The 20,124-nt window shown below is 44.3% G+C and overlaps 1 protein-coding gene across 2 annotated transcripts in view; it reads left to right on the top strand.

Annotated features, from left to right (window-relative positions):
- Positions 1-20,124, top strand: part of IL23R (interleukin 23 receptor) — a 53,494-nt gene that overhangs the window by 11,529 nt on the left and 21,841 nt on the right. For both annotated transcript variants that reach the window (XM_084848243.1, XM_084848244.1), the window contains 6 exons: positions 140-263; positions 8,062-8,225; positions 11,304-11,449; positions 13,606-13,765; positions 16,807-16,889; positions 17,526-17,733. In XM_084848243.1, the coding sequence (XP_084704369.1) occupies positions 140-263; positions 8,062-8,225; positions 11,304-11,449; positions 13,606-13,765; positions 16,807-16,889; positions 17,526-17,733 (885 nt within the window). The remainder of the gene's footprint in view (positions 1-139; positions 264-8,061; positions 8,226-11,303; positions 11,450-13,605; positions 13,766-16,806; positions 16,890-17,525; positions 17,734-20,124) is intronic.

Here is a 20,124-nt window from a genome sequence, read left to right as displayed (position 1 = left end):
TCAGTGGGACTTACTTATGAGTAGACATTCAAATGATAATACATGCCATGACAAAGGTTTTAATCACTGGAGAAGCCATCCTTTAACTATCTTTATGCATTTTGAATCCACATAAGCTTACACACTCTGTCATTTGTAGATCTTCCTGACAGGCCAGCCAATTTAACCTGTGCCATATATGAGAATTCAGATGATATGATATGTACTTGGGATCCAGGCAAAGACACACATTTAAGCACTGGCTACAACCTATATCTGAAGAGGTAAGAAAGTTGCTTGAGGTATCTATCTCAAACCAGAAGCATTGCATTAAGGGGCCTATGTACCATAGCAAGTCATCTAAACACTTGGCAAAGGAAGAATGAACCAGAGACTAAGAAATCTTACTGGTTTATTTCTCATTGATTCTGAGGTAATTTTTTGCATTCATGCAATCTCTTTTGGACATTTCCTCTAATAAGCTGCACAGCAATACTCACCCACCATCATGAGGGCCAAACAACAACAACACAGTCAAAATCAATATGCATTGATTTTTATTATTATACCCCTCCCCAACAAGATGGCAGTTGGACAGAGACTAGGTTCACACAACATGACAACCCACACTCAAAGTTGAGTATGAGTGCGGGTTGTTGTTGAACCATGGGTTGTTCTGTTGTGTGAATCCTACCACACTAACAAGCTATGGTTTGTTAACCATGAACAACCCACAGTTCACAACCCAACAACAAACCATGAGTTCTCTTCACAGCTTGTTCATGTTTAACAAACCATGGCTAGTTAGCACACCTGGGTTCACACAACACGTTTCGGCCAACAACCCATGGTTCAACAACAACCCACACTCAAACCATATTCAACCTTGAGTGTGGATTGTCGTGTTGTGTGAAGCCACTGTGAGGGTCCAGTGCCATCAACCAATGCCTCAGCAAAGGACAGAACACAAGAAGGGTTTGCCCCTGCTTACCCCTATGGAAGTCCACTGAGTATTGCATAGGAAGTTGCACAGTGGAGATGAGTATGTGATGGTAGGCTGGCTTTCAGGGCTCAAGCTGGTAGCTATTGCCTTTCCTGCCTCTTTGCTGGCTCCTGCCTCTTTAAACTGGAGGCTGAGGAAGAGAGGATTGGGCTGCAGTGAAGGAGAGCATGGCAGGAGGTAAGAAAAATGGGGGGGGGGAATTATTTGGTGGAACCAAAGAGAAATGTGTGTTTGGGGTAAATAAATTGAAGGGGGATTTATTTGGGGAGGCTCTGGATAGTAAATCAATGGGGGGGATTTGAGCATTTTGTGGATAAATTCATTGAAGGAAATTTAGAGTGGGTAGGAAATGAATTTGGATAGATGTATTTCGGAAAGTTGATGTTGAGACCCCACAACTGCCTTGTTCTTGGCTTCTGACCTTGGGCTAAATACAAGGCAAACTAATGAGGGCTCAAAAGAGTAGGCTGATATTATGGCACTCGGATCCCACCTCTGCCAGGTATTTCATTTGTGTCACTTGGCAAGTCACTTGTCTCCATCTAGTTCAGCATTTTGTTTTCCAACCAAAGCCATCCAAATGCCATTGGGAAGCTTACAGGAAGGGTATGAGGGCAACAAAGTTCCTATACTGCCTCTGAAAACAGAGGTAACTTTTAGCTATCACAGCCACATAGGAGGTGCTTTCAGTGCATCACTGGAGCTGAACAGGAAAGAGGAGCTTTGGATGGGTGGAAACATGGGAAGAAGTAGTGGGAGTGGCTCATAGTCCCCACAGTTCTTTGAGGCACCAAAGATCGCCACTCCGTTCGGACGCTATTTCATGTGCACATCCCTGTAGCCAGAATGGGATACCTAGGAACTGTTTCCAGGAATGATAAACACCGACATTGTTTTTTAAAGTGGAAAGCAGCTGCAGGAGGCTGCAGTTTTGACTAGAAGAGCAATGGGGAGGAGGAGGTGCTTCGTTCTTTTCCATCAGCCATTTTGTAGCACAAAATATGCCCCCCCCCCACTAGTTTAAATCCTTCCGAATTCCAGATACATATTTCTAAGTATAAATATGAACCTGGAACCCTGGGGGGAGGAGGGCAGCTGGGGTGGATTTTTAGTGGGAAAATGGATAGCAAGAAAACAGCTACATATCCTGCCATTCATCTGCTCAAAACTGCAGCCTCCAGAGTCTGATTTTCCCTTAGAGGAAACTAAGAACGTTGTTGGGGCTTTGTGACATGCATTTGCTAGTAACATCAAGTCTACCCCTCAAATAGGTTAGTTGCAAATTCAACCAAGAGTGAAGATACGTCAGTTCTGTATGTGATGTTGTGGTCTGACTATGCGGACTATACCTGCAGTCAGAGACAGCAACCCCAAACCAAGTAGGTCTGATGACTGAAAAGATGAGGTGTCCTACTTACCCTTCTGAAGACCTGCCTTTATTCTAGTCCAAAGAAAAAACAAAAGAAGTACTTTTCCATTACCACTGATAAAACACTTTGTTCTCACACAAAGATCAGGCTGGAGGGCTTCTGGAGTGGGAGTAAACCTCTCATTTTACAGATTATGTACCTCCTGAAAACAAAGCATTATATGCCATGGCCATAATGCTGGTTCTAGGTTTCAGGGTTCCCTAAGACCCTTCCAGATCCCTCACACTTTACAGAATGCTTGTCTAATAGGTTCCTCCAGAGTTGGGAATAGCATTTCTGGGGGCTGCAGGGCCACTAAAATGGGGTTGGCTTCAAAGTTCCCATGCACATGCAACAGGGTATTTGTGGCCTGTTGGATCTTGGTTTATAAGTCTAACCTCTCTTTTAGGTAGCCTGTATCTGTGACAAGGGGCTGTGTGTGCGTGTGTGGCTGGCCACAGAAGAATGTTCAATTTGAGGTTTTGTTTAATGGAGTAACATCTTCTAAAATACTTTAAGAATAATCTCATGCACAGGGCAGAACTGGTATTATGAGACCATATCACAAACCACTTCTGGAAGTCCCCTCTGTTTCAAAAGGTTTGCACTGCAGTATGGGGAACTCCTGTTGAAAAGACACAAATCCCAACCCCCCATGATATGTCACCTCACCCCATATGTAGAAGTCAGTAGAGTGGAATGGGGGGGGTTAAACTCATAATGCGGTGTCATCAAATCATACATTCTTGGTTATAGCATGTTACTGGGGAAGAGCGAAAGAGAAGAATCAGGGCTACTACCTTTGCTGGCAGTCATGTGTCTTTCATATTGGGGAGTTCCATACTCCGGGCATCTCTACACCAGCCTAAAATCCTGCATCTAAAGCAGGGCTGAGGGAACACAATGGGGTAATTTGATAGCTCATTATCCGCAATCTATTTAAAAATGGAACAAAGGGCATTTAGTGCAGGAGACGCCCTGTAGGGTCACAGCATCATGTAAAGAGCCAGCAAACTTCTGTGTAGGAGCAATCTCAATCGCTGGATAAAAGCTCCCTGTGAAGCCTTAGAAGTGGCAAAAGGTGCCTCCATCTGTGGTCTAGTGGGCACAATGGCTGGAACCCAAGGAAAGCTGAGTCTGGTTGCAAGCATCCAAGGATAGATGGGAGTTGCGTAGCTTGAACAGCAGCTCCCCAATCTGCAATGCAAACCTTTTTTGGACACTGATGAGGGCTAAAACTACACGCTATGTTAAGTGCAGAGTGTGTAGGTGATCCTACCTTTTTTTTTTACTTTAGCACAGGCCTCTGATCCAGATCAGGACACCTGCACATGCGTAAGGGGCGGGGGGTTCAACCATCTCATCCGGTTGCTTTCCTCCCCTAAATTCGCCGCCTGCATGTGGGGGCTAAAGAAAGAAAAAAACTCCATTGGCACCAATTGTGATATGGACTGCAGAAGGGGCACGCACCTAGTGGAGCCTGGTCTGTGTTTGTATATAACAACAAAAAGAATAATAATTTGCAAATACGGATTTTATAAAAACAATAAGTACAACCCAGCCAATGTAAAACCTTTTTAAGTTCCATTCATTTCAGTGGGAGAAATTTGCTTGGAGCCAAACTACATGTTATGTAGCAGGTGTATATTAGCTTGACAACCTCTTCTCCACTCTAAAATGTCCTCAGCAGGGGCTGATTTACAATGGTTTTTGTTGTTTATTCGTTCAGTCGCTTCCGACTCTTCGTGACTTCATGGACCAGCCCACGCCAGAGCTTCCTGTCGGCCGTTGCCACCCCCAGCTCCCCCAAGGTTGAGTCCGTCACCATTGCTTTAGCTATGTGGACCTTTGTTGTCAGTGTGATGTCTCTGCTCTTCACTATTTTATCAAGATTTGTCATTGCTGTCCTCCCAAGAAGTATACGACTTCTGATTTCCTGGCTGCAGTCAGCATCTGCAGTAATCTTTGCGCTTAGAAAGACAAAGTCTGTCACTGCCTCCACATTTTCTCCCTCTATTTGCCAGTTATCAATCAAGCTGGTTGCCATAATCTTGGTTTTTTTGAGGTTTAACTGCAACCCAGCTTTTGCACTTTCTTCTTTCACCTTCGTCATGAGGTTCCTCAGCTCTTCCTCGCTTTCAGCCATCAAAGTGGCATCATCTGCATATCGGAGATTGTTAATGTTTCTTCCAGCGATTTTAACTCCAGCCTTGGCTTCATCAAGCCCAGCACATCGCATGTTGTGTTCTGCGTACAGGTTGAATAGGTAGGGTGAGAGTATGCAACCCTGCCGTACTCCTTTCCCAATCTTAAACCAGTCCGTTGTTCCGTGGTCTGTTCTTACCGTTGCTACTTGGTCGTTATACAGATTCCTCAGGAGGCAGACAAGATGATTTGGTATCCCCATCCCCCCAAGAACTTGCCACAATTTGTTATGATCCACACAGCAAAGGCTTTAGAATACTAGTCAATAAAACAGAAACAGATGTTTTTCTGAAACTCTGTGGCTTTCTCCATTATCCAGCAGATATTGGCAATTTGGTCTCTAGTTCCTCTGCCTTTCCAAAACCCAGCTTGTACATCTGGCAATTCTCATTCCATGAATTGCTGGAGTCTATCTTGCAAGATTTTGAGCATTACCTTACTGGCATGTGAAATAAGTGCCACTGTTCGATAGTTTGAACATTCTTTGGTGCTTCCTTTTTTGGGTATGGGGATATAAGTTGATTTTTTCCAATCTGGTGGCCATTCTTGTGTTTTCCAAATTTGTTGGCATATGGCATGCATCATCTTGACAGCATCATCTTGCAAGATTTTAAACAGTTCAGCTGGGATACCGTCATCTCCTGCTGCCTTGTTATTAGCAATGCTTCTTAAGGCCCATTCAACCTCACTCTTCAGGATGTCTGGCTCTAGCTCACTGACCACACCATCAAATCTGTCCCCGATATTATTATCCCTCCTATACAGATCTTCCGTATATTTTTGCCACCTTTTCTTGATCTCTTCTGCTTCTATTAGGTCCTTGCCATCATTGTTTTTGATCATACCCATTTTTGCCTGGAATTTACCTCCGATGTTTCCAATTTTCTGGAAGAGGTCTCTTGTCCTTCCTATTCTATTATCTTCTTCCACTTCCGCACACTGCTTGTTTAAAAATAATTCCTTATCTCTTCTGGCTAACCTCTGGAATTTTGCATTTAATTGGGCATATCTCCCCCTTTCACTGTTGCCTTTTGCTTTCCTTCTTTCTTGGGCTGCTTCCAGTGTCTCAGCAGACAGCCACCTTGCCTTCTTGGTTTTCTTTTTCTTTGGGACGTTTTTTGTTGCCGCCTCCTGAACAATGTTGCGAACTTCTGTCCATAGTTCTTCTGGGACCTTATCTACTAAATCTAGTCCCTTAAATCTATTCTTCACCTCCACTGCATATTCATGAGGAATATTAGTGAGCTCATATCTAACTGATCTGTGGGTCTTCCCTATTCTCTTTAGTCTGATTCTAAATTGTGCAATAAGAAGTTCGTGATCTGAACTACAATCAGCTCCAGGTCTTGTTTTTACCGACTGCATAGATGTCCGCCACCTTTGGCTACAAAGGATGTAGTCAATCTGATTTCGGTGTCGACCGTCTGGTGAAGTCCATGTATAAAGTCGACTCTTAGGTTGTTGGAAGAGAGTGTTTGTTATGTACAGTGAGTTGTCTTGGCAAAATTCTATCAGCCTATGTCCTGCTTCATTTTGTTCTCCCAGACCATGCTTGCCTGTAATTCCAGGTGTCATTTGACTACCCACCTTAGCATTCCAGTCTCCTGTAATGAAAATAACATCTATTTTTGACGTACTATCCAGTAGGTGCTGCAGACCCTCATGATCTACTTCTGATCTACTTCTGCTTCTTCAGCATCTGTGGTTGGGGCGTATATTTGGATCACTGTGATGTTAAATGGCTTACCCTGAATTTGAATTGAGATCATTCTGTAATTTTTTGGATTGTATCCAAGCACTGCTTTAGCCACTTTATTATGAATTATGAAGGCTACTCCATTTCTTCTGTGGTCCTCTTGTCCACAGTAGTAGATCTGGTGGTCATCTGATGTGAAGTGGCCCATTCCAGTCCATTTCAGTTCACTGACACTCAGAATGTCTATATTTAATCTTGACATCTCCCCAATAACCACATCCAATTTGCCCTGGCTCATAGATCTTACAATCCAGGTTCCTATGGTGTGTTGATCTTTAGAACATCGGATTTGTCATTCACCACCAGCACCACCGGCTGCTAGCCGTCCTTTCGGCTTTGAGCTAGCTGCGTCATCACATCTGGGGCTAGTTGAACTTATCCTCTGTTCCTCCCCAGTAGCATTTTGACCATCTTCCGACATGGGAGTCCCATCTTCCGATGGTATACCAACATATCTCTGGCTGTACTGATCCATTTAGTTTTCATAGCAAGAATACTGGGGTGGGTTGCCGTTTCCTTCCCCAGGGATCATATTTAGTCTGACCTCTCTGCCATGACCTTCCCGTCTTGGGTGTCCCTTCATGGTTTAGCTCATGACATCATTGAGGTGCTCAAGCTCCAGCACCACGACAAGGTAACGATCTCCTTTGCTGAAGTTTACAATGGAGTTTACAATGGAGTTGAAGTTTACAATGGGGAAAGAGCTATTTAACCCTTGTCCTATCTGTTGTATTTCCCCTACAAATGTGCTTCTAGCTATATGTGTTTTGCAAGGTAAATAACATCAGGAGCTTTGGCAGAGGAAACATGGCTGGAGGGGAGTGTTTCAGGGGGGAAGCATCAGGCGGAGTAAGGGTTAAACATCTCCCCTACCCTGACATTTCTCCACTACAAATCATCACCCCACCACAAAGCATGTTTTGGAATGGAGAAGCAGTTACCAGGCGGACATTACATATGGCTGCATTGTAGTTTGGCTCTGAACTCTCTAATTTAAAACATTGGCTGGATTCACAGAACACACTAACCCACACAAAGTGGTTGAGGTTGTCACTGAACCGTGGGTTATTGTGTTGTCTGAACACAGCACATTTTCCACAAGGTAGCTTGTTAACCACCCTGAACAACCGAACAACAAATGATGGGTTCTCAGGGTGGCTTGTCTGAGAAAAATAAGGGCCACGCTGCACGGTTAACAAACCACCTTGTGGAAAACACTCTGCGTTCAGACAACACAATAACCCACAGTTCAACAACAACCTACACTCAACCACTGAATGTGCGCTAGTCTTTTGTGTGAACCCAGCCAATATGACTTAAAAGCGCTTACCTATGGTTAGGTCATGCTCAAAAGGTGGGGGCTCACACAATAGTGTGGCTTGCTATAATGTTATTCTCTAAACTAGCCTGCTGTCCTCTGGTGTGGTTGTGGACCCTATCCCATTGCACATATTGAAGTAAGATTAAACTGCCAGTCCAGCTGGGTTGTGTATGCAGAATGGAGGGGGTCACCATTTTGTCCTTTGCCTTCAGCAGCAAAATATCTTGTGTTGGTACTGGTGTCTGCTTCATATTTAACATGTTTAAATGTTGTTTTATTATGGTTACACATTAAATAATTTGTTAATGTTTTTAAAGGTGGCTACTTTATATTTTTTGTTTATAGCTACAGCAGAAGGATATGCAGTTTGATTCTTTGATCTTTATAGTTTACAGACAGAAGAGAATAAAACTTTTTCTGCAAAGACTGCAACCATTAGCATCCCTCTGAGTCAACTGCAGAAGGACCAAACCTTTTCCGTTTCAGTCAGCACTAAAAATGACTTGGGCACAGTCCATTCGGATCAACTGCTTGTTAAGCCCAACAATATAGGTAGTATGCAGTAATTCAGAGACTTTTTTTTTTAAGAGCTGTTTTTATTTTTAGCCTACTACACAACTACAGTGAAAAGACTGAAATCTTGATGGTGACAAAGCTGAGATGAAGCTTTCTGAGAAATGCAGCTCCCAGCTTACCTGGGGAGCAATGTTGTGGTGGCGCGCAGTCCCGATGGGGAGGCAGGGAGGGGGCAGCTGAGCTGTGGCAGCGGCGCCAAGTGCGCACCCACGTGGGAGGCGCAGAGCCAATCAGGGCTAAATTGGCTCAGCAGGAAGAGGGCTTTGTTGGTGGACTGGAGGGAAAGCTTTCCTCTCTCTAGTCCTCCAGAGGCTGTTAAGAGCGAAGCCTCCCACGTGGCTTCAGCATTGCCATCACCGGCTTCCCCACCCACCCACCCACTCCAGGGTAGATGATTTCTTGCCATGGATTACGGTATTCACGGGTTAACAGGGCTGGGAAGGAATTTTGCCTGCACACAGATTGGCACCAGTGTGCAGGGTTTTCATTTCTTTGGCTTGACAAGTATGACTGTAAGGGTGGTTATAAAACTTTCAATTCTACGTCACAGCTTTGAAGGCGTGGAAGGCATTGGACTGGATCTATTGGGAAGGGGAACGGGATTGGGTGCCATTTTCCCCTTCAAGAGGGGGTCCCCCTTAAGGGACCTTGGGGGGTGGCATTAAGACCCAGCTCAGCATGGAGCTGCAATCTGAGCCACGCCCCAGGGAGGCAGAAAGGGACTCACTTCAATGGTCTGTGCCATGGGGTGTGCCTCTGACTCCTGCCTAGGGATGTACGAAATCACTTACCGGTTCGCGGATTATGTTTATGGTGGGGGGGGAGGCATTCCGTCCTTCCCCCTGGAATCCTGGACGGGGGGGAGGCACTCCGTTCCTCCCCCCCGGAATCCTCTGCGGCCGGCTGTGCTCTGCAGCAACTCCGCAGAGCAGCCGGCCAGGCCCAGCCAGGCCAGAGCTGTCCGCAGCCGGATTTCCGGCAGCGGAGGGCTCTGGGAAAAAAAAGAGAAAAAAAAAGCGTACGCAAATGGTGGCGGCTACGGCCGCCGCCATTTGCATTCCTTATTTTTGACGTCTTAATCTATGTAAATATTTACGTAGACTAAGACGGTGAAAATAAGGGGAACGCAAATAGCGTAGCAGACATAGCGCTGCCATTTGCGTATGCCTTTTTTTTTTTACCCAGACGTTTTAGGCTACATAAAAACTTACGTAGCCTATCACATGTGTGTAAAAAAAACAAACAAACTGCAGATGGCGGCAGCAGCAGCCGGTCGGAAGACCAGCCGCCGCCGCCGCCGCTGAAACCACTGCCGGAGCCACCACCGCTGGGAAGATCCACCCCAGGTAAGTCTCGTCCTGGGGGGATCTGCGGGGGGGCGGGGGGGGCAGGCCGTTCCGCCACAGATTTCGGGTGGCCGAATGCACTGGCATTAGGCCTCCCTGAGATCCGTGGCGGAATTCTCTGCCATCCCTACTCCTGCCCCCCACAATGAGGCACCTGGCAGGCGGACCAGGTTGATGGGATAAGACTGCAGGTGGGTAGTCGGATTAACAGATCCATGCCCTATGCCCCCGTCAATTCTATTCCAAGCTGAACCAATAAAGTTGTGGCCAAAACCCATCCAAGTCTATGCCTGAATTTGTTTCCCCACCTCCCTGTCCTGCCCTAAAGGGACTAGCTACACGCTGCCACACACAATGTCATGTGCGTGGCATGAGTTTTACAAATGGAAATTGCAACAAAGTGTTGCAATGTATTCTTGCCTCGACTAGGAGCGCCCTTAAAGGTTCCAGCCAGTCAGCCATCAGTCTCCTCCAGCACACCATTTCATCACCTGGGGAAAGGGTTCTAGATCCAGTGAGTGAGGGAAAGACCTTTTGGCTAAGCAGCCAAAGGGAGGGGCCAGGATACACAACAAGGGGAGCCACAGACACACACTGACAGCAGCCACTGCCAGTATCTCACTGCACAGGGCATGGGGTAGGGAAGCAAGAGACAGGAGCCTGAGCTCTACCATGGGGAGGGGGTGGGGATGCTCTCAAGCACCTATCAGGGTTCTAGGGAGATAAGTGTCAGCAAAGTGCTCAAGTCATGAAGCCAGGCTGTTTTGAGGAAGTGTCCCCACTTTATTGTGCAAAGTGTCCTTTTCCCGTTCTTTCCCAAACAAAGGCCTGGATACGCCCAATCTTGTCTGATCTCGGAAGCTAAGCAGGGTCAGCCCTGGTTAGTACTTGGATGGGACACTGCCTGGGAATCAGGCTTCCTGCACTGAGCAGAGGTTGGACTTGATGGTCTTGTTAGCCCCTTCCAACCCTATGCGTGTATGATTTCAAGAGCTCTTGCTTATGAGCTCTAAGCATGCATGATTTGAGACCAGAGAAATATAGCCCTATGCTGTGCACCCTGTCATTTGAGTTGTGATCTCCCTGGCTGCATAGGGTTTATATACTGGTGGCGGTATGCTGTGACTGAGTGGTGAGTTCCATCATATCTTATGTTCTGACCTATTTTTTAATCCCTCCCACTATACCTAATGGGAGGGAAATTTCTTGCACCAGGTCTCAGTTTAGTGTAAAGTTGTACCAACAATACATGCTCCATGAGCATATATGTCCTACCAGTGGTGTCCTACTGCCTGTGTGTGTGTGCAAACTGTTCCAGGGAGCTGGGGACAGCTGAAGATCCACAGGATTCTAAGCCCCCTTGTTCGCCTGATAAACCCTCGAAAGGCGCCCTCAGTAACACCAGCCTTGGAGCCAACATAGTTAAATCTGTCCTGTTGGCTGCAGTGGCAAGGGGCAGGTAAGAAAAAGCCACGCTGGCACCTGTCCTGGCCACAGCAAGCTGGCAGGGTTTTGGAAATGGTGGTACCTCTACCCTGGAAGCTCCAGTCTCTGACACAGTATTACTTTGCCCAACGGAAACCCCTGCTTGTAGCTTATATGCTAATCTTGAAGCTTAGAATTAACAACTTTTAAAGTCTGCCTTTTGGTAAAATGTTAGCAGTTTTATCAGATTAGAGTGGATTTAACATTCTTGTATCTCTTTTAGTGGTACCAGCTACACCTGTTGTTACCCAAAATAAAACTGTAGACTCTCCAATACTTAAGACTATAATACAGTGGGAAAAGCAAAGTGCAATCAATGAGACTTTTTGCGAAGAGCGATACAAGGAGAAGACAAGTGAAATTTGGCATGTAAGGCAGCCTGTTCTCATCTGTGTTTTATATGTATCAGTAGCAGTGGCTTGACTGCTACTTTTCATTGATATCAGTGCCAAACCTTCCATGCATGACTTCATACGGCAGTTAGATGGGAATAATTTCTTAGGCTGTTTTATCTAGACTAGAATACTATTTTGGTGGAATGCTTTCTGCTCGTCCGGGGCTCACATTGCATAGGCCAATATACCTATCTTTACTGCATTTCAGTGAAACAAATTTTTTAAGCTATTGTTTCCTTCTTATAGCAAAAAAAGTGATTAAAAATATAAGTTAGGATGGACTGGCACTTACCTATATACCATGCTTTACTACACCTTTTCTGTATGCATGCAACAGCAACTTTTGCCCAACTCCAATGCTTAGGAACTCACGTCCACTTGTATCATTCACTGTAGGTGGGAAGAAGATAGATTGGGATCTACTGGTAGATCTCTGGATGATTTGCAATAGATTAGCAAGGGATTCTGACTCCCTATTGTTTAACAATAACAACAAAATGGTTTTTTCCACCTAAACTAGACTGCTGAAGGGAAGAGAGCTTGGGGTAACCAGGAGTAGACTTTTGGGTGAAAGGCCGGAGAGCTCAGTTCAGTTCTGGTAAGAAATTCCCAGGCTCAGAATGTGCTCTTTAATTCAAAGTGTATGTTTTTTGCACCTGGCTCTGGTTGGTAGATACTGGGGTTCCAGTAAAAAAAAAAAAACCCACAAAGTAAATCTAACAAGTTGGAAGTCTGTTTGCCCCTGATTTATGGTAGCACTCCTTCAGTCATGCAAAGATAATATCTTTGTTTGGGGGTGGTTTGTTATGGAAGGTATATTACTGGTAATGCCTATATTATGCAAGTGAAGCCCTTTGAATACCTGAAAGTGCTATACAAATGTTTAAGTATTGTTATATCAGTATACTAGGAACAGCAATAGACTGAGTACACACTTATTTGAGCTTGTTCTCATGAGCACTAACAGACTAACAATCCCCTGATGTGTGATTAACCTGACATTTAAAAAAAAATGAACTATAGCCATGGAAGCAAAGGTGCTTAATCCTTTCCTCCAGTGCTGCTTTAATCTAAATTAAATTAATGGATATTGTTATCTGTTAGCCCCAGGAGAAGGTCCAGCCCTTCCATTAGGCAGAGTGAGGCAGCTACCACAAGTGACAGATGTTGGGGAACCAGTGGGAAGATGTTGAAAAAGAAAGAGAAAGAGCTGTTGTGTCTGCCATGTAGCCTGCCTTGAATCCACTAAACTAGCTTGCTGCCTTCAGATGCCATGGAGGATGCTGTCTTGTCACCAGTGTTGAAGTAAGATTCAACTGCTCTTCCAAGACGGCTTTTGTACATGGAATGGAGAGGGGCATCTTGTCCACCTGAGACAGCAAAATGTCTTGGGTTGGTCTTACTCGGGTGGTAGGGATGGGTGGGGAATACAAATCAATCAGTGCCACTGCTCCGGTAAAATTCAGAGCCCCCATAGCTGCATTTCACTAAAAACAAACAAACCCGAGAACACTGGGAGATCTAATCACAGATCTCCAGAGTAACATGTAGCTTTGCTCTATGAATAAAAATTAACTGTCCACTTCATGCAGGATTCCTCTCCTTGTGTTTCTGCTCAGTGGTGCCATCAGGGCAGAATTTAGGGGCAGAAGTACAGGGCCCCACTCAGCAGAACAAGCAGGAAGGGAGAGCCCCCAAATGCAGCATGTGACTGGCTTACCACAGTTTGTAGTAAGTGAAGTAATATACATGGTTATCTAAATGGCAGGGGGCATAAGTACAGGGTCTAATATTATCTCACTGTACTACTGTTTCTGCTGCCATTGTTCTGAGTGTGCCAGTTCGAAGAGAACAAGTAATGCTGCTCTCTTTCTGCATGAATTACCCACTTATTTCTGATGTAGAGTCAAGCACTGTCAACAGAAGCTGATTGGAAGGGGGAAAAAGCCACAACAGTAAATCATACAGAGATGCAGATGGATGGGGGGAGCTTTGGGCTCACAGGAAACAATACTTAAAAGAAAAAATCAACACACCAGCAGTTATTTTCACGACACCCTGTTTGGGAACCACTGATCCAGGCTGAAGACAGAATATTATGTCATTGATTCTGTTGCGTCTCCACTTTAGGTTCAAGAATGGGATGGTGGTTTACAACGGAAGCATCACTCAGAGTACAGCTTAAATGCAAACACAATGTATGAGTTTCAAGTCAGATGCAAATTAACTCACCCTGGAAGCATTTGGAGTAGATGGAGCCAATCTGTTGTGTACATGACTCCAGAGGCAGGTGAGTTTCACTACTCCCTCGTTCTTGTCCTCTGAGCCCTTTCTCAAGTGTAGAGAAAGCAATGGGAAAGCTTCAAGTGGTTTAAGCTGCCATAAGCTAGCCAAGCATGGCTTTCTGATCATTTTCACCACAAAGTCACGTGAATCAAATAGCTGTCGGAGAAAGGAAGGTGTACCTTTGTCAGCTCAGGAACTGGAATACTAGATTATATCTTTGGCTATGTCCTTGTTTCCTGTGTCATCTTCAACAGACTATATAGTTCTAGCATTGTACATGTATATAATGTACATAATGCTGTGATATTATGAAACTCAAAAGTCTATGGAAAATCCTCAGGTAAAAAGGTGTATATATGCAAATATGTCCTATCAGTTTCAGTTTTACAGTGCAGCATGAGCTGGAAATGTATTACTAAATTAGGAATCCCCCCCCGCCCCCTTCAGCTTTTATATCCAAATAAGCATTACTTAACAGCACAATTGTACACATGTCTGCTCAGAAGTAAGTGCCGTTGAGTTCAGTAGGGCTTAAACCCAAGTAAGTGGGTATGGGATTGCACCTTAAGCATCATAGTGAAACAGTATCTGTGGCATGATTCATACCAATGCACAGAAATTAGTTTTTGTCTTTAAGAACTGCTTCCATGTTGTGCCCGCCAATTTTGTAACTGAACTATCAATGTTAGGAATGACTTAATACTCCTTTCTGTCACCTCTTATCCCTTAAGAAAGCTATGAGGCCAAAGAAACAGTAAGAAGAAATTCATTTTACAAAATGACTTGACCTGACCAGCCAAATCCACTACAGAGGAAGGGAGGCAATCAGATCTGGACCAGGCCTACATTATTCCAAGCAGGCTTCCTCCGAGGGGCATGAAAGATCTGCAGGGCTGGGAACAATTGAATGGCAATAGCTTTGGCTTTGCTGCCCTCTGAGAGGAAAAGTGTCACCACCACGAAGGAAGGCTAACAAAGTGAGGAGGAACCCTGGCCTATCTAGGCCTCACCTTTTTATTTTCTCACCTGCAGATGGACTACAATGGAGGCCTTGGGCCTCTACTAGTTATTATCACAACAAGAAGTCATTTTGTTGAAGCATTAGTGACCCCTGCTGACAAAACTAGGGTATAAGTCTTAAAAATGTACCAGCTTTTTGGGGGTGGGGGAGATGGTTCACTTTTGGGAATATACCTCACTTTTTACCGGGGGGGGGGGGGCAAGGCTCTTGTGCCTTTAACAGCTGCAAGGTGGGCGGCAATTCATCAGGTAGAACCTTTCATTTCACTGTATCTCCCTGTTAGAAAAGCTGCACCTGTTGAATGTGTTATTAAAGGCACAGGCCAACCCTACCACTAGGTTGAGTGAGACAACTGCCTCAGTCAGCTCCTTTTGAGCATCATAGAATCATAGGGTTGGAAGGGGCCTACAAGGCCATCGAGTCCAACCCCCTGCTCAGTGCAGGAAGCCTGATTCCCAGGCAGTGTCCCATCCAAGTACTAACCAGGGCTGCCCCTGCTTAGCTTACGAGATCAGACGAGATCAGGCGCATCCAGCCCTTTGCTCATGAAAGGGAAGCAAATAGTTATTTAATTCATTATGGCATTTTTACTCTTTGGGAGGCGCGCCTATGGGGTTTTCTTTCTGAAGTGCCAAAATAACTTGGCTGGTCTTGGCTACTATGCACCTTGATGAGGTGAAGTATGGCCATTTGCTGCTGTGCCTCAGGCAGCAAAATGGCTTGAGCCAACCCTGTAGAAAACATTATCTTTTTTGACCCTCAACACACTGTATTTGTGTTTCAGTTGAAATCCTGAATTTATGGACAGAGTCTAGCAGCTAATGGCTGCTTACTGATTTAATACATGATTTACTAGCCACAGTGTTATCAGCTGAGTTCCAAAGGCCAACTCACTGAGAAACACCATTCCATTTTTGGAGATTGTTCTCTACTCCCATCCCACCCCAATGATCTGGCAGGAGAAGCCAGTAGTGGTTTCTGACTTCTGGACAGGAACCTTCAGTCAATGGCATTGGTTGAAAGAGGGGTGGTGGAGGGTGGGGGAGAGGAACTTACAGGTCCTTAGGGGCAGGAGCCCATGGGTGTCGCTATCCCTGGGGCCATAGATATGAAGGAGATGGTCCATGCAGTGGTGTACACTGCTGTTCTTGGCTGACACCATGAGGCTGAGGTGAAGACAGACATAAAGAGCAGACATGTATAGGATTGCACTGTTTGTGGTAGAGGTGCTTGATAGCACAGTTGCTGCTTTCCAAGCAAATGTGTACTTTTTCTGCGCTGGGTCAGGCTCTGAAAAAAACGGCACCATATGTTTCAGGATGCCATGATAGTGGATATATATTCTTTTTCTAAAATGAAGAATGAATGTTTATAAGTGTACATGTCCACATCCCACTCAGAAGATTTTTTTAAAGGGGGGGGGGCAGAAAGTGTGAGCCCAAATGAAGCTGACACACCTTGCCATGGGAAGCAAACAACTCATCCATCCAGCATTCAATTTACTGGCTTGTCTATCATTAACATAAGTTGCAAAGCTGGGTTCATAGCTTGAAAGAAGAACCAGATGTGATCACCCTTAAAATGCTATGTGTCCATCTTCTCACTCTGAGAAAAGGTGAGGGACCCTGTATTTACCAGCTGTCACCATCAGGTGTCAGTAGAGGAGGGGGGAAATGGGCATAAACCAAATACATCATTTGCTACTCACAGGAAATCTACATATGGAACTTACATAGTAAGAATATTTTTAGCACAGGCCTCTAGTATAGTAGTAGACTCCACCACCCTCAAAGGGTTGATGTTATCATTATCCATACTGCCATACTTTTAAAATAATAATAATAATAATTTGCTCTGAATGCTTACAACTGAGATTCTGCGATAGATACGTATGCTGTCTTCTGTACATGTAAAGCAAAATTACAAGTAACAAAAGAAGCCATGCTATTTGCCACGATGTTCATCTAAAATCAGAGGTCAGATATCCCATTTTCAGCTTTTGTATTTATTTATTTTTTATGCAGAACCATCTTCAGTACTCGATGTGTGGAGGTATCTGGGACCAACATACCAGAATGGTAGCCAAGAGATGACCGTCTTGATCAAGGTGACATGTTCTCCTTTCCAGATTGCAGCCATATCAGATTGCATCTCAGTCAGATTCATTAAGGGAAGGACTAAATCGTAAGATCCGAAGCTTAGGGGGGTCTTGTTTTCATGAGTAATACAGAAAAATATATATTTTTTAATATCAGGTAGGTTCTTTCAGTTGGAGCCAATATCTGTAAGAATTCATAATGGGATCGTATGTTGAGTAGATTACTTTTTTCTTTAAACTTTAAAGAAAATATATAATCACATACAAGAAGCATTAGTAGGAAGGCTATCTTCTCACTTGACTAATAAATTTTAAAAAATTAAAAAGAAAGCAACCGAAGAAGGAAAAGCTGTGGTGGGGGTAGGGGGAAGATTTGAAGAGGTGAAATAGGAAGCAGGGAAAAAGCCTCCCCCTGCTGCTTTCCCACTCCTGATGACCATTGCCTGAAGCATCTAAAGGAGTATTGGGCTACTGTTGCATGCAAGTGGCTGGCATTTAATGTGTCCTTTGGGCTTCCAGAGCAGATAAGGAGCTGCTGGCTCAGTCAAATTTCCACAGTAGACGCTGTGCTTTTGAGACTATACGAACAAACAAAATTAAACATAATGCTGTTTTCTAAAGGCAATTATTTTGCTATTTCTCTAGCCATTTCTTCCAAATGAGAGCAGAGGAAGAATTCTGGGTTATAGAGTATCCTATGAAAACCAAGGAGAGAGGATGGATTTGTGTAAAACAACAGAAACAAAATGCAAAGTTTTGGTTCCCCCAGCTGTGACCATTGTCTATGTGACAGCACACAATTCAAAAGGAAGTTCCAATCCAGCAAATATTACAATGAACCAGCAGCCCCGTGGTAAGATATGGTGGTACATAAAAACTTGTCAGAAATGGATACTGTGTTGTTATATTGTGTTGGACAAGAAACTATCCTTATGGGACTCCTCAAGATTAACTCCCCACCTGTTCAAACTCCCACTTAATCTAGAACTAATTTTATTTCTGGCTTGCACCCTCTGGAGGCAGATGGTATCAAAAAACAAGCATGTATGTGGACTACCACTATAATCCCATTTTCAGAGACGCCCACAGGCATGAAAACTAGATCAAAAGTTGGCATGCAATTTCATTTAAAAAATATGTGTCTAGCCATCATGACTGTTTTTAAAAACAACAACAACTAGGGGTTGTATCCAATGTTAGTCTAAGTTCCATTCATTCCATGGGTCTACTGTAAGTAGGACTAACATTGGATACCACTCTAGGAAATTATAAAAGTCTGCAGAAGATTCAGATTTAAAATAAGTTGACATTCATGACAGTGTCCCAGAAATACACTGCTATGGTGAAAACCTATACAGGTCTAACATGAAGTAAGTCCAATTGATTTTCGAGGGGCTTACTTCCATGTAAGTAGGTGTAGGATTGAAGCCCTAGTTTGCTTATATTCATCAGGGTAATACTTCTGTAATTTCTACACTTGCAGCATGGAAGAAGGAGCTTGATTTGCATTGCACAGTTCTATACTGTTCTTGGGCCAGATTCTCCTAACTCGTTTCACAGGTTGCTTCTAGCTGTTTTGTTTCTTCCTTAGAAACACTTTGAGGAATCAGCTTTTCCTTGAAGAGTCCCACTGAATATAACAATCCCTTAGGAGCATCAGCAATTTCATTCAGGTTCACTTGCTGACACAAGACAATCTATCAAAGTTCTAGCTCTTTACCATCATCAACTTGAGTTATAGGCTGGCCTAAAAATGTTAGGTCAGAACACCAACTTTTAAAAAAATCAACACAAATGCACTCTCTGTACTTAACCATTCAGCAACTGCAGCCTCTGGAAATATATTAAACTTGCAAATGTCCTTCACTTCGATGAGCTGCACTGGAATGTGGAGGTATTTGCTATATCTTATGGTGCAGGAAGACCAGGGGTGGGGGATGCTGCCATATTGGCCTGGCCCATCCCCTCTTTTTCTCATTGATTGGAATCAATAGTATTTGCATTGCAGCAGACAGGGAGCCTGAAAGAGCAGGAGAAGATGTTCTCTGGGCACTTTGCATTCCAAGATGTATTACTTATTTGATCCTTGGGGTGGTTCCAGACAAAGGGTCCCTAGCACTAACAGTCTGGAGGCATTGTGCAGCTATTCCATCTTTTTTCCTTAATGACAGAAGAAACAGTAGGGAAACAGAGGAGGATTATGAGTGGAAGATGACGTTATATGGACTTCCCAAAATTCTGTGAATGACGCAGGGTGATGGCAGGATAAAAGCCTTATCTGGAAGCACCCTTCGTCATGCTGGGTCTTCTACTGTGTACACAAAAATACCCAACTAGCTGATTAACATGAGGAAATGAATCACAATTCTACATGATGAATTGTCCTGTTATGGCTTGGTTGGGCTCAGTCCTGCGGCAAAACCATTCAGCCAAGTCAGCAGGCAAGCAAAAGAACAAAGCACAACATTACCTGTCCAGAAAAAGGGCAGCCCAAAAGCAGGGTCATATTAAGAGTCCAGAAGTCAGCAGCACAAGAGATCAGTCAAGTAGGAGCAAGATTTCAAGGTAGCAGGAGCTGGAATACAAGGGTTGTTCCAGCATCTAGCAGGTCTCAACTCAAGACTTATATAGCCAAATCACCTAGTCCGTACCCACATACAGCTGCAAGCCATTAGTACTGGCTTCATAGTTTCCCTGCTTCTGAGCAGACCCTCTCTCAAGGAGACCATTACTTCCAAGTTGTTTGGGTGCTGTGGTTCTTGAGATGTTCATTTCACATCTGAACAGTGGCCTGTGCTTCCACCTTCTGGTGCTGGCATGCTCTAGGGCTTGGCTCAACCTCTTTCTCAGACTTCATAGGGTTTATATGGCCTTCAGGGCCCTGTACAAGGGTTCTTCAGAATTTACCATTGCTGGAGGACCCAGTGTAGCTTCTGTGGAGGTGCTAGGGGTATTCATAGTGTCAGGAGTATCCACAGGGTCATTGGACTCCACAGTTTCTGAATCTTCATCCGAAGAGTCATCCTGACCTGGGTCTGGGTCAGGCGTGATATGAATGTCCAGTGTGCCAGTTGAAGATGCATCCCAGTGTCTACTCTAGATTTGTTCTTCACACATTTCAAGAGCGTTTCTTAACTCTTTCTAGACATCAGCGATTTGAAATATCCAACTCTGAATATTTCTCTAATGGGAAATAAATCTGAGACAACAAGCTGCTCAGTCATCCCTGCTGCTTTTCCCTATA

This window comes from Heloderma suspectum, chromosome 4 (genome assembly GCF_057233095.1).
Source record: "Heloderma suspectum isolate Gila_16-S chromosome 4, 16-S_ref, whole genome shotgun sequence".
NCBI classification, from domain to species: domain Eukaryota; kingdom Metazoa; phylum Chordata; class Lepidosauria; order Squamata; family Helodermatidae; genus Heloderma; species Heloderma suspectum.
The sequence above is the reverse complement of the archived record's forward strand: the minus strand, read 5'-3'. Positions and strand labels throughout refer to the sequence as shown.